Source organism: Lathamus discolor, chromosome 1 (assembly GCF_037157495.1).
Source record: "Lathamus discolor isolate bLatDis1 chromosome 1, bLatDis1.hap1, whole genome shotgun sequence".
Lineage (NCBI taxonomy): Eukaryota > Metazoa > Chordata > Aves > Psittaciformes > Psittacidae > Lathamus > Lathamus discolor.
In genome coordinates, this window is record NC_088884.1 from 51,441,321 (window position 1) to 51,468,876 (window position 27,556).

At 40.9% G+C, this 27,556-nt stretch overlaps 1 protein-coding gene across 1 annotated transcript in view; it reads left to right on the forward strand.

The window, feature by feature from the left end:
* Positions 1–6,700: 6,700 nt before the first annotated feature.
* ELK3 (ETS transcription factor ELK3) overlaps positions 6,701–27,556 on the forward strand; it is a 40,378-nt gene continuing 19,522 nt past the window's right edge. Inside the window, exons 1-2 of the mRNA XM_065670790.1 lie at positions 6,701–7,157; positions 24,429–24,637. Coding sequence (XP_065526862.1) covers positions 24,431–24,637 — 207 coding nt within the window. The 5' untranslated portion in view covers positions 6,701–7,157; positions 24,429–24,430. The remainder of the gene's footprint in view (positions 7,158–24,428; positions 24,638–27,556) is intronic.

Consider the following 27,556-nt stretch of genomic DNA (forward strand, 5'->3'; position numbering starts at 1 on the left):
CAATCTGTGTAGATCTTTGAAGGAACTTAGTATTTAACCAAAGACCCCCTGAAAACCACTTCCACAATGAATCCCTGATTGAAACCCACTGAAGTCGAAAGAAACTTGCCATAACCTCAACACCTTTACATAAGGGTGTAAGATCTTGCTTCAGCAAAGCTTAGGAATGTACTTAAATCTCGTGTTGCATGCAGCTGAACTGTGGATGAGAGGGTGATAGGCCAAAACTTGTCCTCACACATGGAGCAGCCATGCCTCACTGCATGATGTCAGTGGTGTGATACAGCAATGTTAGCTATTTCTATAGGTTTGTGGTTGCTGAATTTATTTCATGTTAAGCACAACGTAAGAGCACATTGCTAACTTTTAAGAACTTGTTTAGTAAGTATGGACTTAGGCTTGTTTTTGTAGTCTTTTGCTAAGTCTGGTTATCTATAACCAGAGCCTAATTCTGGTTGTGAAGGAGCCTACAGTTTGCACAAAAAAAGCTTTCAATATAAATATGGCATCTCTTGATAACACCCAGTCAAGAGTGAACAACAGCCCACGCAATATACATATTACTGTAGTTTTGGCTGCACATCAGCAGTTTTCTTAGAACTGTAACTGTCACTAGTATGTGATAAAAAGGTATCAGGTGGGCAAATAGGTATCAGCTTTTCAACACATATATTTAAGGCACAGGCAGGACACCATTCCTGATCCTGATAAAGCAAACCACTATATGAAAGATGTATGAAATGGGAATTTTTGAAGTAGTAAGATCAAGTTTGCATTGCAAGCCTATGTTACTTGATTTTTTTAGAGGGATCAAACATTGTCACTTTTAAAAGACTTAGATGTATCTCCTGAAAGCTTTTCATACTTGTAGTTCAAATGTACAGTGAAAAAAAACTGAATAAACCCCTTTCATAGACAGTTGAAAAGTGATTCCCCATTTCAGCGGTACTGAAGGCAAAATATAGATCTGAGGGATACCCGTGTCTTCTAACTTTAAGCACACAATCTGAGCAGTTGAGTTAGCTGAGGAGGCTTTCCGGGATCCCTGCATAGTCAGCAGAGAGAAGTGGGCACCTCTGTATCACTCATACCAGGGTTTTAACGTACATGCTTTGAGCTGTTTTCTGAAGTCTCTCTCTGCTACCATTCCCCAAGAAAAATGAGTGCACGTGCACATGTAAGGCAAAGGCATTATGACACATTCATTTTTCAACTTTTTTGTGTAATGTGAAATGTGACTTAGAAAAAGGATTTTCTAGCAAGCAGAAGGCAGCTACAATTATGCTGACAGAAGTAATTTCCCATGAGAAACACATAACATGTGTACTTTCTGGTCTGCGCCAGTCATTGGTTAATGGGTTAGTTTTGACTTTTAAAATATAAAGATATTTTTAAGATTTATTTGATTTTCAAAAGTGCCTTTTATATGAGGTTTATAATCAAGGCTATGGAGGGTGAGAATAGGGAGGGCTTTAAGCATATAATAAGATGATAATATGATATATAATATGATCTTATTAGAAAACACACATCAAGAACATGCATAATTAATTTGTAACTACAAACATGATAATACAATCATTGGAACATCATCATCAAATACACTGTAATTAGAAGAGAGAAGAATATTGTCATTTACACCTAACTGAAAATTGTGAAGTAGAAATGTGTCCTGAAGTTTGTGTCATACTGGGAAATGTAAAAGCTATAAGGTCACATGTTGAAAATAAGATCATCCATAATTCAAAAATGTTAGAATTAGTGTGGGCTGAATAGAAGTGGCAGTGAGGTGTGCTCCATTTGACCAAAAGCACTTGAGGACAGTAAAAGTGGTTTAATTATGTTCAGATGCTACAGTGATATTTCGCAGCAGAAACACCTTAGTTAAGTTATATTTAGAGATTAGGTTAGAATAAAGTAGACAGATGGGAGACAGGGTAAAAAAAAAGAGAGACCAATAAAACGGAACTGAAGTTCTAGCTGAGACCTTTAATTAATTAGCTTGGAAAAGAAATTGCAGTAAAACAGATTGACAGATTTCAGAGAAGCACAGTGACCTCTGAAATGGTTAATCTTTCCAGTTAGCTTAGTCCTCACGGTTATGTAAAGGTTCTTGGAATCTTCTTTCCCTGATTTCATGGGTTGCTCATTTAGGTGCTATAGGCTCCTTCAACACACAGCAACACAGCATTCCTTAAATGACAAAAAATCATTGGCAATTACACTGCATACAGAAGGTAATTCCTTATAAATCTTTCAGTAAGAAGGCAAACTTAATGAAATTGTACACACAAGTGATGCTTTTACTTCAAACATGTTGGTTCATGTGCTTTCTTCCACAACATACAGGGAAAGCAAAACATTCAGGAAAGCAAAACTGTGCCAGAGGAAGAGGAGTGTAAAAGCAGTCATTTCCCCACAACGCTCCTTCCTGATCAAACACCACAGCCTTCCGGGGGTGGGTAGGGGAGAGGAAGAAATCCTTGAGGTCTCCAAAACATCATTCTCTTAAGACTGAGGGAAGATTTCTAATTGCAGCCCAGCAGTAATTCTCATTCATAGCCTCTGTCACAAGGGACTGCAACATGGTCCTGGAGGAAGACACAAGTCTCTGGGAGGATGGAAGAGGCTCCTGCTGCTTTCTTGCCAAGGTCCTACCTACCATCTGCACAGGATACTTGTTTCATGGTGTGAAGAAACACTTATCCTTCTCCTGCTTCTGACAGAAAATAGTTGAGGTTAAAACTTGCAGAATTTCTTTGTTCCAGAAACTGTGGCATGAGGTTTTGAACCTTCTGATGATGACATGCAATTGTTTTACTGACTCATCTGATCCAACTTTGAACAAGAGGTTTCTCAACATCAAACACAGTTCTGTTGATGTCTGCCATCTAAAAATTTTTCTAAAGCTCACAATTTTACTCCAGATAGCTCAGCAAAAACCCCAGGAAGAAATAATGCTTGTCGGGGAACAATGTGCAGTCGAGTTTCCATGGGTTTACAGTCAGTGCTACACCCTGGAGGTAGCACTGTACAGTATTGCAGACAGCACTTTTCTTGCCAGTGGAGCTGGCTGTGAGATGAGATAAAACTGAGGACCTGACCACTTTGTGAGCAGTATGGATCCCCTGGGATTTTTTGCAATAATGAAGTTGTTGGCTTTGAAGCCCGTGTTTGTCCAGCTACAGGAAAGTGTGAAAGAGAAAAGCCAAACCTGCTAAAGGAATATTCGTCAATAATGATGCAACATTTGCAAGGCATTTAAATAGTATGTTGTGAAGGGCAACCAAGAATCCTACATGAATTGGGCCATCATTCCAACTCCCGTAATTAGTTTCTATATACCCACTTTCCAAAATCCCCTGGAAATCCCCCTGTAGCCTGGCAGGTGGTTATTCAAGCTAAAATTAGTAGAAAATAAGAGAGAAGAATGGTTACGAGTGATTCTCCCACAGGACCCATTGTGTTGGCTGTCATAAAGGCAGACACAAATCTGAAGCCTCTTTACTGCAGCGCCTGTCATCTAGAAAGAAATACAAAGTGTTTAGAGAGGGTGAGACAATGTATACATTCATTAAATAGATTCGCAATTAAAATATTAAATAAAACAACAATTACTTCCAACTGCTTTCAACTTTGTTCTTGATAATTACACATAATTATAAGCATCTATGTACATTTAAGGAAAATTGTGTACCACAAAGTGACATTACGATTACTTAATTTAATTTAATAACTTAATTACAGTGGGACTCAAGGCTCAGGGTGAAATTACACAAAAACCTATACCAACACAGATATGAGCCTCAGCCTGAAGAGCTTAAACAGATATCTAGAGCACAGCAAATTTGCCTTCATTTTTTTGTTTCCTTCTTTTAGAGTGGTTAATTACAGCAGCACATGAGATTTCTGAACGATTTAAAAATATGGTAGAAACAATCTGAAAGGACAGACAAAGCCTGGTTTCTTAATTGATGTAATCTAATAAAAATTAGGCAGAATTACAGTCACTACACTCGGGAATGCTTTAGGGTGATATTTTTGAACAGAAGGGCAGGTTTATAAATACAGGCTCTTCTACAAACTCTACTATCCTTAGATAAACAGGACACAGGGACATACCTGGGTGCATATGTTTGTTCAAGGATCGCCTGAACTCACTGGATTAGGTCTTTCAGCAGCGGTAACCTGCTTTACTTGTAGAAGAGGAGCTGTCTCTAGTTACACTTAGTCCTTTATGAGTGCAACAGCTGTTGTCTGGACCAACTCTGAGCAAGGAACAACAATTTCCAAAGCTAAAACCCCAAATCTTCACAGCTTATGACAGGACTAGGGCTTTAGAAGTAACAGCTGTAACGATAGTATGTGCTGATGAATGGATGTGAATTGAGACACAGACATTGACGCTACTAACAAAATAACTAGCATTTTTACGACTACGTTAACAAACAGGTTTTCTGAGTGAAACTGCTTTTGCAGAAGAAAAAGGCTCTTACACAATGCAAACCTGCAATTTTCTTTATTCATCCTTTTGTACATTTGCGTAAAATAATCCGTAAGGATAACTGTAAGTCTACATTAAATTAGCCAGGCAGATACCGCAGATGAGAGTTTCAGTAACCATTCTGTTAAGTACAGTGCTGTTATGAAGAACATAGATGTAATTTCAAAAAGTATTCTCTCAATGACATCCATAGTGCTAGAATCAGTAGTCCTGGCCAAGAGCTCCCATTTTCTTCCACATCCATCAGAGCTTTTGGAATTCTTTGTGTTTTCAGCATATCCTGATGGCTTTATTCCATTAAACAAGTTCTGCACCTTCTTCTCCAGCATCTGTAGGGTAATATGAAGAGCTCTCATCCAGTGGTCATCCACCCTCCAGCAGCTTGATTTAAGTTTCTACCTCACTATCGAGACAAAAGTAAGACTGGTGCTGTCAAAGAAATTCCAGTGCTGTCAACGAAATTACAGCATAATAAATATCGGAAACATTTCAAGCTTTAAACATCTCTTTAAAGTGTTGTTTACTTTTTGTAAAAGAAAAGAAGTTATACTGGTTTTGAGAGTTTGTTCGCAGATCTCCACACCCACCAATAACCGTTCAAGGCAACTCTGGAATATCCCTGCTTCATCTCTTGTTCACAAAATCAATGAACATTAAACATGAAAGACCAATGCTGATACCCCCAGCTGTCAGTCCACCATGGCATATCAGCACCATAAGAGCTCCTTTGTCTGCCCTGGTTTTGCAAATCTGGGTCTTCAGTTGTAGTTCCCAAACAAGGATTGATTCCTGTGTCCTAACGCTTCCAGCAAGGACGTTGTCCACTGCATTTTGATCTAGGAAATACACTGTCTCAAATTAAACATTTTAATGATTCTGTATTTGGGAAACACAAAATGAGGATTTAGCAAACCTCACATGTGCATTTTAAAATTCAGAATGACTTTTAAAAGGAATTATTTCAGGAAAGTTACAAAATTACTGTGCCAGTACCGTACTCTTGCTCCTTCATGTTAGAAAGCAAGAAGAAAGAACCCTGATGGACTTCCACAAGGGACCTGAAACTTGTTCACCACCAGCTGTTCAGATGCTACTGACTAATGCTTAGGGGCCAACTGTGATGACCTTTTTAATTCCATCAGAGCATGCTTGCATTCCCAATGACACTGTAAGCAAAATCCCAATGGAGTGATAAAAAAAACCAATCATTGCTTCTGTGTCACTGCATGTCAAGAACATCCTGAACTGCAGTTACTGGGCTAGATTGATAAATCTTGTGACTGTTAAATAGCTGTGCAGTATTGATTTTAAATCATTATGCATTGAACATCACTGATGCATTGGTCAGAGAGAAGATAATGTCACTCTGAGAATTTCCAAATGAAGTTAGAAAGAGACAGTGCAGATGTACGAGACACAAGTGAAGACACAAAGGATGCAAACTCAAAACACTGGAAATGTGTGCCCTTCAATAAATCCAAACCAACACTTTCAGTCTGAGGTCTACAACTTGAGGGTCAGAACCTAAATCCCAATTAGCCAGTGGCTACTGACTGGTCTGTCTCTGAGGTATGATGCGAAGCTGGAAGACCTGGCTTGAATTTGATGATTTGAGCACCCCTTGACTTTTAATACGTCATTTCCCTCAATCTGTGATGTGCAGTGGGGCACTGTTCCTGTATTTAGCCATCTGCATGAGGTCCAGCTCTGGAACGCGGCCAGTGCATCCAGCAAGATCCCACACACCACCAGCCCTTCAACCTCTACTGACCTGAAGTGGAGGCACCCAACACCTTGCTTCACCAGCATCTGAACCCCCAGTTTGGTGGGACAAGAACGGACACCTTTACCAAGGCCAATGGCTTGCTGAGGCCCCTTCTGATGCTCTGGGAGGACAAAGCACTGCTTATAAGCACCTCATACCCATCTCCTAGCTATCACCTGGGGACAAAATGCGTGGTAGATGTGTCAACCCTGGAGACATTCAAGGCCAGGCTGGACGTGGTTCTGAGCAACCTGATCTAGTTGAAGATGTCCCCGCTCATTGCAGGAGAGTTCGACTAGAGGACCTTTAAAGGTCCCTTCTAACCCAAGCTATTCCATGATTCTGCGCTTTTGGGAAGGCACTTGGACGGGCTGAAAGCCGAGAGGCGCCGGTGGGCCAAGCGCTGGTCTGTCGGGAAGCTCCTCCCCAGGGGTGTAGCACAGGAAGAGGTGGAGGTCGGGGGAGCCGGCGGAGCTCCCTGCGAGCCTGCGGAGTTACCGTTACCCGTTTTACTATGTGTGTGTCTTATATTACAGCCATGCTGCACATCAGTGGCCAGAGCGAGGGGAGAGGGGAGGAAAAGCCTGTTTACACAGACTGCAAACCGCCTGGGGAATAATGCAGGAAAGGAAGTGAGCCGGCTCTCTGTCTGACTGCTCTGACTTCCTGCTCTCTCTCTCACACGGGCACACACGCACACACACACACACACCCCGGCCGAAGGAAAAAAAAAGGAGGAAAAAAAAAAAGTAAAAAAAAGTAAAATCAGGATCTCATTACAAGAGCAACAGAGCGTTTGCAGAAGACTGTCAGCATGGAGAACCGGGGGATTTTACCCGGCTCCCTCTAAACTACCAGGAGAGAGCGGAGGAGTCCCTCAGCCGCTGGGTAGGTACAAGTGCTGCTGCGCCTGCCCCCAACTCCCGCGAAGTTTCGGGGGGCTGTGGGGACGGGAGCGAAAGGGAGGCCGGCGGCTGCCGCGGGGGCTGCGGGGTTCGGTGCACCCCTGGGTGGCGGGGCAGCGGGGCTGGCGGTGAGCAGCGCCCAGGGGCAGCGTGGAGCCCCATACTGGGCCGGGGGTCCTGCCCTGGGGTCGGGCCCGGCCAGCGCTGCCGTGGCGGGAGCAGAGGGTGGCGGTCAGGGAGCGGCGGGTGGAGGGCGCTGGAGGGGGGGTTCTGCCGCCTCAGGGGGCCCAGCCAGTCCCCGGGAGGGCGGGTGTAGGTGGGGGCACGGAGCGTGTGTTGGGGGGCAGGCGCGGGAGGGGTCGGGTGTGAGGCGAGGCTGAGGGGCTGTGGTGTGTGTGTGTGCGCTGCCTGACAGGGCGCAGCGAGTCGGGGGGAGCCCCGGGACCCCCGCCGCCTGCAGCTCCCTCAGCGGTGCCGGGTCGCGTCCGGCTGCCGGGGCCGCGCGGGCCTGCCCGGAGCGAGCAGCATCGTGATAGCGGCGTTCGGGGCGGCGGGGGCTGCCCGGGCGCGGGTCAGGACTGCGGGGGCGCCGTGGGGTCCCCGGCGCCGAGTGGGGCTGGGGGGAATGGAGAGAGGGGAGGGAGGGGAATGCTCCTGCAGAAACTGCCGAAGGGGCTTTAAAAATGGGGGGGGGGGGAAGTGTCGGGAGAGTTTCTGGCTTGTCTGGAAACAGCAAGACTAATTGCCATGCGCTTCCGGTTTGAAACTGGCAGCAGACAACATCTTGAAAATGAGTCACTGCAGCTCACAAAGAAACTCTGTGGTTTTCTCCCTCTCAGGTTTATGTATTTGCTCCTTTTTACAGTTTCCTTTGTAGTCTTCTGCATTCTGCCCGGCCCTCCCCCTCCCCGCTTTTCTTAGCCAGCCCCTGCCCCAGGACCCCTTGGCCGATGTGCAGAGTTTCCACGAACAACCGAAAAAACACTAAAAATGTTTGTAAGGAAAGGGAAAAAAAAAAAAAAAAAAAAGAGCGAGAGAAAGGGAGAGAAAGTGGAGTTGTTTTTGGATCCAGCTTTGCTGAAGGTTAGAGGGACTCTGATGCTGCAGGGGGAAAAAGTTCCCTGAATTTTCCACTGGCTGCAGGAAGAGAGCCCATTTAGTCATGGCTAAGTAATGTCTGCACACACACCAACTAATCTCATTAGGAGTTTCCGTTCCCTAACACAGGAGGGTTTTGTGAAGCCCTGTCAGCCTTTCTAACATTGCAGTTGAAAGGAAGACAAGTTACATCTTTATTTACTTAGGGGTATAGTGCTAACATAAGTTTATACAATGCAGCATCTTTCTGGTCGTGAGGACTCCAAAAGTCAAGTTTCATTTAATTGCAAGCAGAAAGTCGTGGTTCATCTCATATTTTGCTCATTCAGGCTTTTCAGTTTTTTCAGATAAGGTAGTAGTTATGCATAAATAGAGTGAAGTGCAGAAAGGGGTTCACAGAAAACTGCTGTAAGCATATTCTGTGCATCTGTGACAATTGCATGTAATTGCATGATTAAAAAGCTTGTGCCAAGATACAGAGGTGATGGGCATGTTTGAAAAGTATATTTGCTCCTGTAACCTTCCTGTATTGGTGCTTTTATGTATCTAATTTTTAGGTGATTTTGTAAACACCATTTTTTACTTAGTGGTTTGTGTATTATTTTGTGATGATTTATTTTCATAGTGGTCATGAAAGAAGTCTGTGTTCAGAATGGGAAAGATTTTTGCTGTGTGCCACTGATCTTTAAATTTAAATTAGAAGTTAACAACTTTTTGCAAACAAAAAAGTCTGGACCAAACAAAGAAAAGGGAGTCTTGCTTTTTAAGTGGGTTTCATCTTAAGGAAATCTCAAAAAATGTGAATAAAATTGCATGTAATAGGAAGTAACACTTAGCTACTCCCTTGAATTATCATGTGGTAACATTAAGCTAGCAAATACTATGAAGAAAAGTAGTATTTGGATGGAGAACTAATTGCAGTGTACCACCTGTATACCTTTGAGGATCTTCAGTGTTTCCTGTACTTCCTATGTCCAAGCTGCACAGAAAAGTTCTTCATTAGCATCACTTTATAGAGGATGTTTACTAGTGGATCAGTGACACAGTCTCCAGACACAGATGCCTCTTGATTCCTGGTTAGATGGAGAAGAATTTTTAGAACAGTGCGTAAACCAGAAAATACTGAAGTTCCATTTCAATCAAATCCTTCATCAGGTAGTGAGAGCTGTTTTCTGGTTCTGAAGTTTCATTTCCTTTGTAAAATTCTAAATTTTGGAGAGGTTTATTATTGGGCATGATGTTTAGAAATGTGCTGAATGTATTATGGAACAGTGTGGCGGACAACACCAAAACTCTCAGTGAAGAGCCCTTCCTAGCTCATGTTACCTCTCTTAGAAATATGGACATAAATTGCTCACTTACTGCATTGATTATTGCTGGAATTTCAGTGTGCCATCTACTGAATCAGTGTAGGTGAAGCACACATTTTCACACACACAGTTACATATATATGGTCTATCTACACTACACAAATTTCATACATTGTATTCACTCAGCGTAAGTAAAACCATCTTGATGTCCTCATAGAAAAACAGATGATGTAGTAGTGTACTGCTTGTGTGTTTCTGTATATTTGAAAGAGTGCATGAGAAGCAATCCATAGATATGTTAAAAACGCAACGCTTCTGTTTGGAGCAAAAAGAAAAAAAATCCAAATATGGAGTAGTGCATGATGTTTCCACTCAGATCATAAAAATGTCTTAAAAGTGTGTCCACCATAAGTATGATTTTGTTCTTTTAAGTGCTTTAATTTAAAACAATACAATAGTGTGTGAGAAGAATACATAGTATCTGCTAAGGGATGAGATATTATCATAATTGCCTCTATCTCAGTTTTCCAAATCACCTCTGTGAGTTGTTCCTAAAAAGAAAAATCCTGCAGGCATAGAGCCTTTCTGATACCACCTAGATGCAACAGCTGAAATAAGCAACACATCTCAGCTACAGCCTTCTTTGTAACTGTTTATAAACCACTCAGCACATGGATGTTTTTATATGTAGAAACACAAATCTCTTTTGTTTTATTCATTAGCAGCTCTTACTGCTTACTGATTCAGAGTGGTTCTTTGAGGTGAGAACCTTGCTTTGTTTTCATGATTTAAATTTAATGAAATAACATTAAGCAACAGGAGCAAAGACTGATGTATTCCCCTTTGCTGTGCGTGAAGACCATTTATGTAAACCTTGCCTTCTCATTGTAATGCCTTTCTTGGGATAGAGGCTTCTTATGATAGAGGTGTTCTTATGGGAAGTTATTACTGATCAAGTGACTTAATACAAATGAAGCTGAAAGCTACCTTAGTTAAAAAAACTGTTCTGGAGAATTTAGCACAGAATGAAAGTAATTTGGCAGGTTCACCAAGGTGCATGGAGCTTGTTGCTTGCTCTGAGGATTGCATATTTATATGTAGGAAGATAGGTATATGTAATATGGACATGGAGGTCCATCAGCTGTGCAGAAAATACAAATCTTAGCCTTGGGAACGGAATCATGTAACAACATGTTGCCAAAATAAGCAGACATTTGGCTACTAAAGATAAGGAAGAGTGGGATAAGGGTGGGAGAATCAACACACAGTTGTTTGGGATGCATGTATTTATAAAAAAAAAAATATTTTAGCAAGGGTATCTTGGTGATCTCACAGTTTGTATGGTTCTGTAGTTACTGTTATCTCTGTGAGTGGATCTCTGTCACAATGCTAAATGATCTAAGATAGCAAAGAACTGATAAATTAGCTCATACTTCCCACAAAGATGTGGTGGGTTGGACTATTTTTGTGCAATTCAGGCAATTTATCAGTCCATGGTTTTCTTCTGGCGGTGGTGGTTCCAGTGTGCAGCATGCCTGGACCCTGCTGCTGGAATCCATGTGAGAGCCGTGACACTGATTACTGGATGCTGTCAGCCTAGGCCAGTTTCAAAGAGTACTTACTGTTGGTTTTGAGCTGCTGTGTATCTTTTGTAACCACACCCAATGGTTCATGCAACAGGCTGTCACTGAGGGGGCTGTGTTGCGCTGTGTATCCCTGGATTGATTCACCATGGCTTTTTCCTGGTGTTTCCCACAACAGGGAATCTCAGAGTCTTGAATCATTAGACAGATGTTTACTTTGTCTGTGGCTTGTTAAATGAATCAACTAATATTCTGGAGGCTGTTGAGAGCTCATGAAAGACTGAATATGTCTGTTCTCATGTTGGAGTATTTTGTTGAATAATAAATGATGAAAGAGTTAGTCACGATTTTGAGGAGAACATTAAGGTGTAGGCACAGGAAGTCCAGCTCACTGCACTGTAAAATACAAGGCTGCATGTGTGGAAGCAAAGCATATGAAGCACAAAGCACCTCACCTGTGCACTTCACAAAACCAAAATTCATCTTTGTCGTTGAAACTTTAACTCATTGTGGTTTTATATGCCAGTAATTTATAGACCAGGTTGGATGGGGCTTTGAGCAACCTGCTCTAGTGGGAGGTGTCCCTGCCCATGGCAGAGGTTTGGAACTGGATGACCTTTAAGGTCCCTTCCAACCCAACCTGCTCTATGACTTCAGAATTATATCAGAATTCACATTCTTAAGGGTTTGCTGTTTAGAGTGGATTTAAATTCAAAAGCTCTTTGGAGGAGATTTGCTGCTTTTCTGTAAACAAAACATAAAGAAAATACCTGCCATCAACATTGGTAAGAAAATACGACTAAGGCACTACCTGCCAGCTAATTCAATGCAAATTAATAACTGTATAGTCATTCTGCATTTTTAATTTTGTACGAATACTGTGGTAGTTTTGCAGTACCAAAAGGTACCCTGGAACTGGTGATCTGCTTAATCAGCTGGTGCAGTGCTGTGTTTTTGACTTTCAGCCTGGGAGCGACGCTTATAACACCGATGTTTTTAGTTGTTGCTAAGTGTTGTTTACTCCAACCAAGGACTTTCTGAGTCTCATGCTCTGTCAGGGAGGAGGGGAAGCCAGGAGGAAGCAGAGAGAGACACCTGACCCAAACTAACCAAAGAGGTATTCCATACCACAGCATATTCCATACCCAGTAGAGAAACTGGGGGAAGTTTCTTCTATACTACTATTACTGTAGTAGTACTGTGGTATTTTTGCCTCTCCTTCAGGAGGAACCCACTGACCCCTGCATGCATGGCCACATGCTGTAATCTGCTCACCTGTATGATGACACCTATGAACTTTTACGAAAAATATCAATCAACTATGTAAAGAGAGGTTTGTTTCTAAAGACTATACATGTGCTCTGTCTACATCTGAGTGGTTAGACACAGCTCAGGGTGTTCAGGGGAAGAATTTCTGTAGGAAGCCACAAACTTCCTTTGTTTTGATCTTTTCAAGCACTTAGGCATATATTTATTTTTGAGGGTGTCGGCACTTCTGTTAATGCACTGAGACAAACTGCATGTTGCAGACATTTAAATGGTAGTTTAAGCCTTGAATGTAGCTAAGGCATTGGAGTAGCTCTTGCTTGCTTTGTGCAGGTGCCCTCCTGGTCTTCCATAGCTCTCAATTTTGCAGTGTCAGGATGTGCTGAATGTGTGAAGGATATTGCCCATTCTGTGGCTTCCCTCAGATATATTTCAGAGAGTCATTTCAGTCATGCCTGTGTCTCTGCTTGCCAATTTACTAGGCATTTGAAGATTCAGGGTATAGCTTGGATAATCTTTGCAAATACCAATTACTATACTGATATGTTTTGGCTCGCATGCAAACAACCCTGTCTTCATTTCTTCTGCTTTAAAGTGTACAGGTTTTCTTTAATCTTGTTGATCCTAAGTTGAAGATCTACTGAGGTAGTAGAAGAGGAAAACTTACATCTTACACATTGTCTTTTAGTTTTAGCTGTTGTTAAATTATGTAATGGATCATTTGGTTGTAAGTTTTGTGATTCTCAAGCATTCAAAATTGATATAAGCCATGTATTAAGTACTGTTAATGTAATTTTACAAAATGTGTATATTTCTCTGAAAAAGAAGTTTGTGTAAAATACGCTTTCACAGTTGTACCAAAAAGAGTAGGCTTGAATTATGTACTTCATCTAAAGAATCTAAATGTTTTCAATCAGATGTCCTCCTATAAGTTTCCCATCCTTATTTTGCAAAACAGCTGAGAGTTCATCTGGAAAACAGATTTCTATTACACATCCATTTGCCTTTAATGTGGTGTCAGTACCTCTTTACTGTATCTTTGTGTATTTCTTCATGTCTTTTTTTTTTGTTTGTTATGCAGAAAATTGATCAGATATATTTCAGTTTAAGCTTTCTGGGAGGGATACTAATGAGTGTTATTGTTTTTAAATGTTTATATTGTGGTAATGTTGAGTGGCCTCTGTATCAAGTCTTTACAGCACAAACAAAGTTTGTGGACTCAAGTGCCACTATTATCTTTTCCCAGCAATTAACAGTAATTCTTGAGAAGAAGCAGTCTCTAAAAAGCATTTAGAAAGTAGAAACGAATTCCTGTTGCAGCTCTGTTAGTGAAAGCTGGAGAAAGTTAACTACCTTCAGAGGATTTCTTCTGTGTTATGCTAATATAGCTGCGATGGGTATGTGAGTTTAGATTCTAGATATAGACCTCTCTGAAGTCTGGTGACTCAGAGCAGACTCAAAGCAGCTGGTGTGTGTGGTTAGTTTAGCAAACTGTAAGTGTGGAATAGGGCTGGTATAGAAAGTATGACTGCTGCTTTGGTACTGAAGCTCTGTGATGCAAATGCTTCCAAATCAGAGCAGTGTCCAGGCTGGGCTGGTTCCCTGGGAGCAGGGCACAATAAAATTGACTCTGCAGTCTCATCCAAGTTGTGGAGAGGGAGTAGAGTCTTTATGTTTTATTTAAACATGGGGTTTTATCCAGGATTCAGCATACAAATTGAAATACTGGCTGTTGGGTATCCTGAGCAGCAGACACTAACAAACCAGTTAGTGTATTGATGTCACTTTTAAACATAGGCAGTCTAGGCACTTAGTATACATCAAAGTTTGCTGTAAGGATTGAAATAGTGTGCCGTTTGTTTCACCTTCATAATTTGCAGCAGCCATGGGAAGTAGTTTAAGCACAAAGGACACACAGACAGTACAGGAGAGTTAACAACCAGATCTTCTCTTGGCCGAAATCTCATGTATTATATGATACATTCTGTTGGGTATTCCAGTGTTTAATGAACAATGTTAGGGGAAATATGTAGGTGTGACTAAGTTCTTGTTCATGTAATAGACTAGTGAATAATGTCAGAAGATAAGAATCTTTTAATCTGGTTTCAGTTTAGCTTAGCACATGATAAACATGCATATCAGAACTTTGATTAGCATTGAGAAAGGAAAAGTTTTTGAGATTTTGACATGTAAGAATGACAATTTAGGTTTTTACCATGAGACAATTGCACACAGAAATAATAGCATTTAAAGTGAAATACAGACCTTCACTAGAGCTGTGACTAGTTGCTCGTTTTTTATGACTAAGGAACTTCCACCCTGGCTCATGCTCCAGGAACTACTGTGATAGCACTAATGTTTTGGGAAGAAACTGTCGGGGTAGAACATCTCCATATGTGTATAGGTTACTACCTGCTGAATTGTGTTGCAGCGTTTTCCATACAATGCTATGACTGACTCCCTTTGCATCATGAAAATATACAGGCAAACCTGTATATTATTTAATAGTTTAAAGGCTCATTTTGCTAATCCAGCAAATTCTGAAAATTCAGCATGCACAGGAGGGCGAGCTCTGACTCTGTGTAAGCTGTAATGATTGTGCTGTGCTTTAGGTCTCGCGGAAATTACCAGCCACCATGGTTTGCCTGAACAGAACTCCCAGGACTATGTTTCCTGCCCTTTTGGCCAGGTTTCTCTCTGTTCAAAGTGTTAAAAAGACCTGCTTGTTTATCTAAGTTTGCAGTCAAGGAAAAATCAGTCAGGAGGGAAAGATTAGTTCAAAAAAATTGAATATGAAATGTATTAAAAGCAACATTTGAGGGTGTTGGCAGTATTAATACACAATTTAAAATAGTGGGGCCACTAGCATCAGTTACAAAGCATTTGGTCTGATAATTTAAGAAGGGAGTATAGATTAGGAAAAAGTATGTACATTTGGGAGTAATCATTGCTTGGTATGTCAAGTAAACTTTCAGAAAAGTCACTGTTCCTGAAGACTTGATCCTCTGCCCTCCTTAGCTATCTTTTTGTTTTCATACATATTTTCTCTGAATTTATCAAAAGGACTATCAGAAATTTTAGATAGGACAGTCAATCATGATCTGTGTCCTACTGATGCCGACAAAAAAGTAAAAGGAAGTCATATGGGAAAAATAAACATATAGGGCTGGCTTTGAAAGCACAAGTCCCTGGGATTACAGTGTAGCATATTGCCAGCATGCCACAGATGTGCACCACATGAGCAGACAGAAAGCGGTGTGAGGAGTCTGCGTTCATTTTATGTCTGTCCCAAAGTGAACGGTTGGAGCCATTATGGATTTATGTAGTTTTGTTTATGGCTAGCTTGAGAAAGAGTTGAGCAGGTTATTTTTTTAAGGCTTTCTGAGGAAGGCAACTAGCGATGTTCTCTCCTGCTAAAGGGTGTAACTCCAGTCAGTTTAAACGTGTTTCTTGAATTGCATCCTCTGGAGAATCTGAAAACACTGGTGTTTTAGAGGCGGTGTCATCACACCTCTGCTTGGCAGGCAACCAGTCCTTTATTGTATTAATTTGGAGGTTACAGAACTTTCCTCCTTGGGACATCTGTCTCAGCCTTTCTTTGACTTGAGTTAAAAGAATTAAATGCTCCAAACACCGTATTACCAAACGTGCCTACTGGAGGTGTTACTGGACATGTACATTAGTGCTTTCTTTTCTGCAGTGGAACTTCATGTTTCCTATAATATTTTGCTAGATCTTGCTGCTATCTCTTTAATGTTTCTCTTAACCACGGGACTCTGTTTATTTTTTTAAATGTGCTGGGCCAGAACAGTGGGTAATCTTGCTTGAGAAGGAGACCTAAATTATTACTGTAAATAAGCTTTTAAGTTAGAATATAAAGTTAAGAGAAGACTGTTATGCTGGGCCAGCAGAATAGGCATGCCTCATGTGACTCCATTAAGGATATCAGCCAGCAAAACTCTCTGTGCTTTTTTGGCACATCCTTGAACCAGCCTGGATTTGTGTGGCAGCATTACTGTAGTTCTGCAGCAAATCGGAACTTGTGCGCCAGGCACCCTGTAACTTTTTCTGATGTTTCCACTGGGTGGTGCTGCAGGAATTCCTACTTTACTTTTTTTTTTTTTTTTTTTTTTTCACTTGAATCTGCATTTCCCAGAAAGACGCCTCTGAAATATAATAGGAGGAAGTCCTGATTTAGAAAGTTTTTGCAGTTTCAACACAATGGAAGAGCTCGGAGGATGCTCTGGCAGGAAATGTCCTGGTTGCTGGATGTGGAAAAATTACCAGCATTCTGTATCGTACAGTTCCCTAAAGCACCCCAAGTATGGATTGCAGCCTTAGTTTGAGTTATTAACTTTACCAGAGAAAGTTCTGCATCAAGTTAAAACAGGTATATTTACACACTTGGTTGTGAGATTAATTTTTCAAGGCCAATTAAATCAGCACTAAGTTCTCCTGATGAGTACTTGGAAACTTTCTGAGTAAACAAACTGATATTTGTTTTTCCTCCTTTCTGGCAGAATCACTAACTTCTCACCAACCACATCCTATTTATCACCCTTGAAACATCTCTGTTGAGAAATAAAAGTGCGAGGACTGAGTCAGACTTTTGCCTTGTTCTTTCAAATGTTTCTGAGCAAGCATTCGGGTAGATTTGGCAGTTGTCTGTAACCTCTCATGATATAATCACTGTTACATGGATGAATTTTCAGTGGAAAATGTTACAGCTGACGGAGGTTTTGATTATTGTAGGGAGGTTTCATTTCTTCCATCAGCACCCTTTTGCTTCTGTAATCAAATGCGAAACAAGTGTGCTTCAGTTTTTTATAGAAACTGAAATGTGGAAGAGAAAAACTGGCCTAAAGGATTTGTAAGCTGTTCAACTTTCCATACAGATGCTCACTTTAAAACTATGTTAAAAATTTATATAGCTGAAACAGCTAGAGACTGCCTTATTCTGTATTTTTCTCTAAACTCTTTAATGTTTGTCATTATGGAATGGGTTTGTTTTGGTAGTTTCTAACAAAAGGTTTTTAAAATTCACATAACTGTAAGTATTAATATACTTAAAAAAATCAGTATGGTTTAGCAAAGTCTCAATTTCTAGTATTGAGAAACAGTGGTTAAATAAAGTAATGACAAACCAGCCATGTTCTTCATGTGTTATTGCAGCAGTCATGTCAAGGGTTAAAATGAACCTGAGACACTTAGAAAAATAAAACCAGAGCTGCTGTTACAAACTGGGACAGATGTAGGAGGCCAGGTTTCCTGTGGCCCATTTTCCAGTTTCCTGGCTGCAACCTGCAGAAATAAAGGAAGCTGAATGCTAACGTGAATGAGAAGCTAACAATGCCCCACGTCACGCTGCTCGGAGAAACGTGCTGTTGGCCAGAATTAGGATACAAAAGCAGTAAATGGATGTACAAAAAATATACACACGTTTTCCAGAGGAGTTGAAAAGGGGGTGGAAAAAAGGGCATCTGTTACAGGGGAGTGCTGTGTGCTTGCAGAAACACACACTTGCCTGTAAGGGAAATGGAAGTGGAGGTGTACGCCTGCTGTGGTGGGGCATAAGAAAAAGAGCTGAATCTTTTGCAGCTGCTTTGGCTACAGAAGGAGTCATCAGTTTCTTCATACACTAAGGGAAATTAATTTCCCTACCCTGACTCTCCCTCTTAACCCTTTTCATGTACATGTCTGATTGCCATCTCTGTGACTACGTATAGTGCATAATGCTGGCTAACACCTTTTATGTCTTTCCGATTTAATTGATCTCCAGCTGATTTTCTCAGCCTTTAGGCTCTCCAGCCAGTCTGTCCCACTCAGCTGTCCCTCCTCTGCCCCAAGTCCCACAACCTGGTTTATAGCTCAGAGCCCCAGATGTACACCCTCTAAAACAGCAAAAGGGTGGTTTTGATTCTAATGTCTGGAGGGATTCTTAGTTTTAGCCTTCAGAACTTGTTCATGTTGATTGTTCAGGATCAGCAGTATATCTCCATTTTATAAAGAGTGTTTGGGAGCTAACGCAGAGTGGGGAGAAAGAATCTAGGTAGGAAACCTGGAGTATGTGGGAAAATGGAAGATAAGAACACAGCTGTAATGTAGTTGTATGGAAGCTAAGGTCCTCTGCAGAGGTCCTGAATGCTACAGAGCTGCTTTCCAGCTTTCTGCCTTTTTCTTCTAAGTTTTTATGTTCAAGAGTCCAACAAAACTTAATGCCCCAAAGAGTATCCTACTTAACTCACAGTTTATGTCACAAATCTTTCTGATGCTGAGCTTTGTATTTAGCTAGGTTTGTCTCTGAACCCCCTGTTTTTCTACTGCTTGGATTTAAAATGGCTTGCTTATTTGGTTTCTTTTCCCCAGCAGGTTAATGACTTTCTTTTGGACCTGAATGCCACTTTACTGACATTTTGTCCTACGGAATTTTGTATGTATTGTCTTAATTAAAAAAAACCCAGGAGGTAATGCTGTCACCAGCATGTGTATTCATATGTCTTAACTTTTCTAGTGTAACTTGCATAATGTTTTCATAATGCTTGCTCATTCCAGTAGAAGTCAGTCTCCATACATTAGGGGGAAAGCCAGTGTTTGGCCTGTGGGCCTCTCACCTAAGTGAGGAATTTGGGCACCTCCAAATTCCAGGAATTTACAGGAAAATAATCTCTTAAATGGGATGCTTTGCTTGTGTATGCGTCTGTCCTTTTCTATTATTCTCTTCTGTGAGAGCTTACAGTGTTGACTTTGCTGCTTCGAGTTCAGGCATTTCCGGTAGTCACATAATTTGGTTGAAATGAATAGGGGCAGTATTATCAGCACAGATATTCTGTGTTGTGTCCTTCCCACATCAGTCCTGAACTTAAAATGTGATGCCACACTGACCATGCAGTAGCAGGCTTTGTATGGGGGGGATCTGCTTTTGAAGGGAGTGTAAATGGATAACACAGAGGGTGTTAGTGTAGTTACTTGTCACAGCTGCCTGAGAAGTGGACTTTCAGAAAACTTGGTTCTGAAACATCCTTTTGCTGTCTAAGGTAGCATTTCAAAGTATAATTCCTTCTGGGTATGCCAGTGATAATTTGTATCAGTGGCAGTGGAACACAAAGTAAAATTGCTAGGCTATTTAGGTCAGGTCAACCTAGCTATTTTTATTTCCTGGCTTAGAAGATATCTTTGACTCTCAAATGCATTGTATAAATGTTTAAAGAATGGTATGCTGGGAAAACCACATGTGTTAAGGTTGATGGATGAAAATATTAATGGACTTTTTTGTTTATATGAAATTTTGATTAGGCTTTCTGTCAGGGTCCAGTTAGAGAAACCCCCAGTGTTGGACCCTGTTTTGTTTGTGATCCCATGAGTGAAATTAAGACGCAAACAAAGTCAAGTACCATAACTGATCAGTTGGTTTATTACGAAAAGACAGTTAATTATAAATACGGGAAATTATTGTAATGAAAGGGATAATAATAGGACAGACTGGAAAAAAGGCAGAAAATGAAGCAAGAATTCAGGGTGCAGAGAGGGAGTCACCACCATGGATCCAGCAGTGTCCCGAGGATCTGTTGTTGTCGGTGGTGGGAGTTCTCTGGGGTTCGTAGTCAGTATTGGAGCAGAGTGTCCCCTAAAAGTCCATAGTAGTCATTGGAGGTGGGTGTCCTCATGGAGGTGTCCTTCTGGTGTTGTCCCCTTGAAGGTACCCTGTGGACTGTGTCTCAGGGAGTTGTCATCATGGTGATGTCTTGTGAAGGGTGTCCCTCAGGGTCTGTAGTAGTCATTGGTGGAGAGTGTCCTCATGGAGGTATTCTTCTGGTGGCATCCTCATGGCAATGGCTCCTTCTTGTGATTACTTTTTCCCCCTTTTATAATGAGTTGGAGGGAGTACCTCTGTTCTTCATGTCGTGTATTACAGTCCTGATAGACCAGTTTCCCTGGTCTTGCAGCAGTTCTTGGGATAATGGATGGCAATTCCTCACACCAATCCTCGAGGTAATGGACGGAAAAGTCTTACCTCAGCACTTTCCTACTCATCTCTCCGGCGATGGATGGTGGAGTACCAGTTCAGCTCCTCATACCCTTCTCCCAGGCAATGGATATTGGAGTCTTAACTCCTCCCACCCATCTCTGAGACAAAAGATAGGTGGAATTCCACCTCAGCTTCTCATACCAGTCTTTGAGACCATGGTTAGAGAAGTCTGATTTCAGATCAGTCTCTCACACTTTCCATGACACAGAATGCATGTTTCTTACGTAGGTTGCCTGTCTCATTCTGTAACATAGATGGAGTGTCATTATCTAAAGAAGTGATTTTTTTAAACCTATTTTTTGTCTAATCCATGTAATTTAGTATGTGGCTCCATGTATTATTTATTGTCCAGCATTCAAATCCTCTACTGAACACAGAAGTAATGTGAATATTTATTATTTCTATTTAATATTAATGAAGAGTTGAATGAAATGTGAAATGTATGCCTGGTAGGAAGTGACCATATCCTAGCACCAACTTCTGTTAAATTAAGGCAAGACACTGAATTTCCTTTGAGTCAGTAAAAATTCAATGGAATTAGAAAAGGCATAGATGCAATACAATCTTTTCTGAAGATTTCTGACTCCTCCCACTCATAATTCATAATAACTTTTTATACAGGTAGCACATTTTTGGTTAAATTATATTTGGACTGCTTTGGAAAAGGTGGCAGTAACCTTTTGATGGAAGTCACCTCTCCTTAGTCACTGGGGCATACAGTATGGAATGGGTACTCCTATAGGATGTTCTCACCCAGACTTGCACTGTTCATGCATTTTGTATTATGCCTATGGCTGAGTCACCATGAGACCCAGTAGGTAGAAATGGAATCCAAAACTGTTTACATTTTAGAAATGATAAGCATCAGAAAACAGGTTCATAATGGAAAGTGTAATGCAATGTTAGCTGTAGGTTACCCTGTGAGTGTTCTTGGACAGAGGTGAATGGGGGTGGAGAAGACTGCAGCAAAATGCACTTCACTGTGAGTTCAGTTGCAACTGAACTCTGTGAAGAGGCATTATTGCTCTGAAGGAGAATGTAATATAAGGTCTGATAGAGAAAATTACATCTCTGAAGTATCTTACTGTTTTGGCTAATGTCTTGGAGGTAAACTTTATATTGGTGCTTCTGTGGCCTCTTCCACCTTTAATTTCTTCAGCTGAAGTTCTACTGACAGGCCTTTTGTAGTGTGGGATACCTGTACACATTGTGAGACAATTTTAAAGGAAGATATTTAGAAGTTGCTTCTAATTTTCCAGAGCAAAAAAAGTTCTGTTTGTGATTTCTTGTTTGGAAGCGCTGTATGATACAAGCTGAAATTATGCAGGGTATTGCTGTATGTGATGAATGGAAACTAAGATTATTTCAAAGCATATGGCTGTATATACCTACACATGTTTAGAGAAGTTGCAAAATTTATAAATATTAGTTAAAAAGTATGTATATTTTTTGCCCCTTTAATAGGGATGCTTTATTAGCTATTATACAGATGAATCATCCATTAAAGATGTTAATACTTGCGCAGTTGGTGTAGTTTAAAGGAACTTTTAAAGACTGTAAAGCAAGTGTATAACTTTCAGATATATTTAATTTATTTAATTCTAGCTATAGATTTTTTTCTTGCCTTGCATTAAGTGGAAAAGAATTTGTATAAAGTAATAAAACATGCAGTGAAGGAAATGTAAACCTTTGAAAGCACGAGATCATTTATATAGGCGGTTCTGTTTCAGGGACACGTAATAGTGCTCGGAGCCTCTGCCATCTCTGGAAGGTGCGGTATAGTTCCTGTCTTACACAGCTGGGTGTCAGGGATAGGTACTTTTGTCGTTGTCATTCAGACTGGATTCTTGATTAAAGAAATGAGGCTTCTGCAGGGGCAAGAAAACCATCATCAATTCTGCAAACCCTTGTTTGGCCACTGTTGAAATTATTTGGACCAAAATAGAGCTCCAAATTCTGCTTTTCTGTAATACTATTGACAACATTCTCTAGTGTCTTTTACTTGCTTTTACACTATCTTCTGCGATTAATTTTCCTTTACACTAGTGGAACTTACGCAGCATGATTCCCTTATTGCTGGAGTGAACTTGAAGAGGCCAGTCTTCCCTCAGCTGCCTGCTGTACTGTTCCCTGCGGAAGACAGAAGTTTTGTGCCCTCTTGTGGTCAACACCAAGGAAAGCGTCAGGCAGTAAATCTGGCGTATTATGAAGGACACTCTTAACAATACCGATGACCTGTGGGCTTTGCTGTCACCGTCCAAGCTCGCTAGGCCGTGGCAGTTAAACCTCAGGTGTAAAGGGTGCACCCAGTTCTGCGCAAGCTGCGCCTCACCTAAAAAATCCACTGCGCAGGCTGGAAGGGCTTACTGACCCTTGTCTGTATGGATGGGCGAGGGTCGGAACGGCAGGGGACAAGGTGCATGGGAAGCTGTGGATCCAACCTTGCATGCGGGTGGACCAGCGCATGGGTAGCTCGAGATTGCTCAGGATATGACAGTCCTGGTCGGAAACTTCCTGATGGCCTAAGCACCCTTTTTTCCAACCAGGTTTGCATATCCCACATGCCCTTGGTCATCGTGCTTGTAGTAAGCATGGATAAAGCCCTTCCCAAATCTTCACTCGCAAAGCCAATCCATCAATCAATCTGCTAGGAAACAAACAGTAAAATATTAAGGAGCAAGGAAGTTAAAAAACTTAAGCTTGTTTAAAGACAAAAATATCCATTGTTACATGTACAAAGATAAGTCAAATAATAATTAATACCATTAGCATCATAGTCAGGTAACTCAGTAATACTGGCATCTTTAAACCTGCATTAGTTACACATAACATGTCCTAATTAACTATCAGAAGAGGCTAAGAAAAACATTGTTTGATACAGTGGCAACCGAGATTTGGAATGTTTTTGAAAGTGAGGGGCAACCACATTTTTAGCTACGTCTTCATTTCAGTAATAAATTGTCTTCAGTGTTAATGCTCCCAAGTTTTGTGTATATTATGTCTGTGCTGAATTGGAATATACTTAATTCTTAACTTTATCTAATTATTTTTAATGTAGTGCCTGAAAAAGAGGTTTATTTAGGGAGGGCTCAGCACAGGTAGTTAGCAGAGACAAAAGTATTCAAACACCCTTTAGCAGAGAGAAAAAATATTCAAAAACCCTTAAGAGTTAGACTCAGGCACTGTTAAAAATATTCCTAGTTCTCAATCATACGTATGATAACAAGAGGAGAGATCCCTGTTAGAGAAGGGTTCAGGGTAAACAACGCTTACTTTTCTGTGCTTAAGTGTACTGAACTTTCAGTATTTCTGCAAAAGAGATAACATCTTCTGAGCTATTTGAATTGGGAAACAGAAGCAGCAAAGAGCCATTTCAGACCCTGGAAGAAACAAAATAGGCAAAGGCCATATGATACCAGTAAGGCAGGTGCCTGTGGTGGGAGGAGGAAAGAGTTTGGTTTCTGGTCCTCTAACCAAAGGCAACTGCTCTGGTCTTTCCTTTTTCTCCCCTTCTACACAGTGACATACCTGAATGAGTTCAGTATGCTCCTCATGACAGTAAATAGAAGTTTTTCCAGCTCATTTCACCTGAGAGTTACATCAAGTACTTTCTTCTCTCCCTTCACCTCACCTCCCCCATATATTCCTTTGAAGAGTGGTTGCATACACTGAACTGAAGATACTAACTGGAGATGACTGTACCATGTGAACTATGTGGGCAGTGCTTTTCTAACTACTTACTGTTTTATGTATCCCTTCGGAAAATAGCTGTGGAAAAAACACTGAAACGGCAGTGTGAGACCTGTAGGTCTGGTGGATGTTTGGTTGTAAATGATACAGCAGCTTCCTTTGCTTAATTACGTAGGATGATTCTACAAGTTCTACACAGAACTTGTTACTGAAAAAAGCATTGGGTGGACTGCCTGCTTCTGGATGTTTTTCACACTGTTGCTCTCCTTTGTCCCTTGTAGGTATGGAGAGTGCAATCACACTGTGGCAGTTCCTTTTGCAGTTGCTGCTAGACCAGAAACATGAGCACCTGATTTGCTGGACGTCTAATGATGGCGAGTTCAAGCTACTCAAGGCAGAAGAAGTGGCTAAGCTGTGGGGACTCAGAAAAAACAAAACTAATATGAATTATGACAAGCTGAGCCGAGCGCTCAGATACTATTATGACAAGGTAAATTTTGTTATTCTCATGCAGACTAAGAAAATAGAAACACTAATATCTCACTTCTATGCGGAAGCTATTCAAAACTTCCTCTAACTAGCTTTTACAACAGACAACAGTATTGAAGGCAATCACAGTGGAGGTAAGAGGGCAGCTGACAGATGCACAAGAAAACACGGCACATCCCATTGCCTGAGGAGGGGAGGTTTTGACCTAGGTTTACGCTTACTGATGCTTTCATGTGTTTATGCATTTGACTACCCAGTATTTTCTGTAGCTTTTGACAACAATAAAATAACTGTTGATAACAGAGAACTGTTTGATTATTACAGCCTGATAGGATCTTCTGTAATGCAGGGAGGTGGTAGACAGCAGTGATAACTGCAATGCAGCAGGCAGAGTGTGGCAGCTTTACCAGCAGGTATCACCTGTGTCAGAACGAGGAAAAGACAAACAACTAACTCAGCAGCGTAGAGGGTGGGGTTGAGGTTTCACAGTTTTCATGGGAAACATATTTTGGAACATAGATCCTGTTGGCCAGTGTTTTAGCTAGTCTTTCCTGAGCTTTCTGGTAAATCATTTTGACAGCTGTATCAGATCCTAATTTATTAGCTGGAAATACAGTGTTGAAACTCTCCTAAAGTTATGACTGCAGTATTACCTCTTCAGGATCTCACTGTAACTATTCCTTTGTTAATGCTCAGTGTTTCCAAGAGTTTGGACATTTTCCACTCTGTCATTTTAGGACAAAATCTGTGTTAGGTTCAACAGCAGTCCAGGTTATATGTTGCTATCACTTAATTAGCAGCGATATATATAAGAGAGCACTAATGTCATGTCTTACTGCATGAAAGTGCAGAATGAGAGTAGCAAGCAGAGGGAAAAGCAGCAGATCAGATGGTTGGGTGTCAGAGCAGGGATATATTTGGGTCCGTTTGTCAAGGCAGTAGTCTCATGCTGAGTTCATCTCACGCTGAGTTCATCTCACGTGAAGACTGTATTTGCTGTTGAATGTTAAATTTACTACCACTTGGAAACTTACCCTCTGGGTATCTCAGGTTAAAATAATGAAACGTGTTTTGGTGGGGGTTTCTTCATCCAATTTTTCTGCGCTTGCAAGACCTACTAAATTTTGCTTCTTCTTCACAGGTACATCTGTTGAGGTTTGATAGAAATAATAAGACCCAAGAAGTCAGCACAGTTTAGGCAGCCAACTTATATCTGACAAGCTGTGGTTATTTGTGTATTCTCAGAAGCTGGTTATAGGCAGATAGTGTAGGCATACACTTAGCACAGGGCTGTTGGCTGCTGGGAGCTCCACTTTCAGCTTCTTTATTTAAAACTGAAATCTGAAATAATAACATATTGAACACAGTAATCTGGAAATTTTTAGATCACTCAATTTGCTTCTGATTTGCAGCTGTCATGAGCATGCCCACAATCTAGAAGAGGTCAGTAGAGGTTACTTGTAGGTAGCTCCTCTGGAAATAAAACTTCTGCAGTGTAGTGGGCGTACATAAGATCCCTGTCACTCTCATGAAGCCATACTTCACTTTGGCATTTTGTCCTTGCTCTTATTCTTCATTAGGAAGCAAGGTGGCAACAGTACAACAGAGAATGCAAAAACAAGAACAGCGAATAACCAGGTTATGTGTTAGATTGCTGGAAGAGACAGATATTTGAAGGGAATCTTTCAGACGTGTCAAGGTGCTAGAAGGAAAAAAATGCAGAGCACCAATACGGAGGTGCTAAAGATTTTGCATATTCACCTTTTTCTATTTTTGACTTCAACAGGTTCAAGGAGTTTCCAAATTGTTTTGCCACCCTTTATTGGATTACCATTATATTTTCTTTATTGGTTAATATTAAATCTTTTCAGGATTAGTTCCCCTTCATTGGAGTTTAAAAAATAACATGTCTAAATTATGTCTAAGTTTTACTATTTTCTATATTCTTGAAGATTAAATGTGGAAAAGAAGGACTGGTGTAGATTTTGTATAATAAAAAGGAAAACTTCATAGCCATGCTTACTGGTCTGTTCTCATCTTGGTTTTTCAGAAGAGGGAGCAAGACGAGATTATGCAGTGAGTAACACCAGTGTTTGGCACGATTATGTCATGCTTGCTGCTTGCACAAGGCAGAGGAAACTAAATACTGCTGCTGAACTCAGCTTGGTGTACTGTTGTCATGTATTATTTAGTGCACTAAATGCATTAATTATTGCACTAATATATGCAATATGTATTGATTATTGCACTATACTATATAGTGTATTAATTACTGTGCTGTATGCATCTTGAATTAACTAGTGCACTAGTTCGTGAAGGGCACAGTGGGCTGGGCACTATGCAGCCAGTCTAACACAGCGGTCAAGTCCCATGCTGGCTGCAAATTATCTGTGCACAATTGGATGGTTAGACTTTTCACTACTCACATTGGAATTTGGAAGGGCTCTTCCTGTAAGAATTTTTTAACTTCAGGTTTAAAGCATTTAAGTTTTGCAGTGAAATGTTTTTAGTATTTTGTCCATTAGAAGTCAGGTTTTTCCACTTAACAAGTTCAAAGGAGGCCTGACTGAGAAGGCACAAAAGGATTTAGGGAGAACAGTGCAGTGGCTGTTCCAAGCAGTTGGTGTGATGAATTCTCCTTCACTAAATGCTAAAAAGGCTTCTGCTCAGCATGGGGAGGCTCGCTTCATTACATGACTGTAACCCCTCTGATTATAAACTTGACTGGGATCAATGGAGACAGAGTGGCTGCTGGTCAGTGAGCAGCATATCCAGGCAGAGCCCAAATACACAGTGACCGGACATTGCTTAAAAACAAGGTACGAGAGATTTGTAGCACTTGTCCTTTCAGCTCTCTCTTATCTCTTCAAGCATAACAGCTCCTGGAGGCTCCCTTTCTCCTTTTATCCCTTACCCTTTA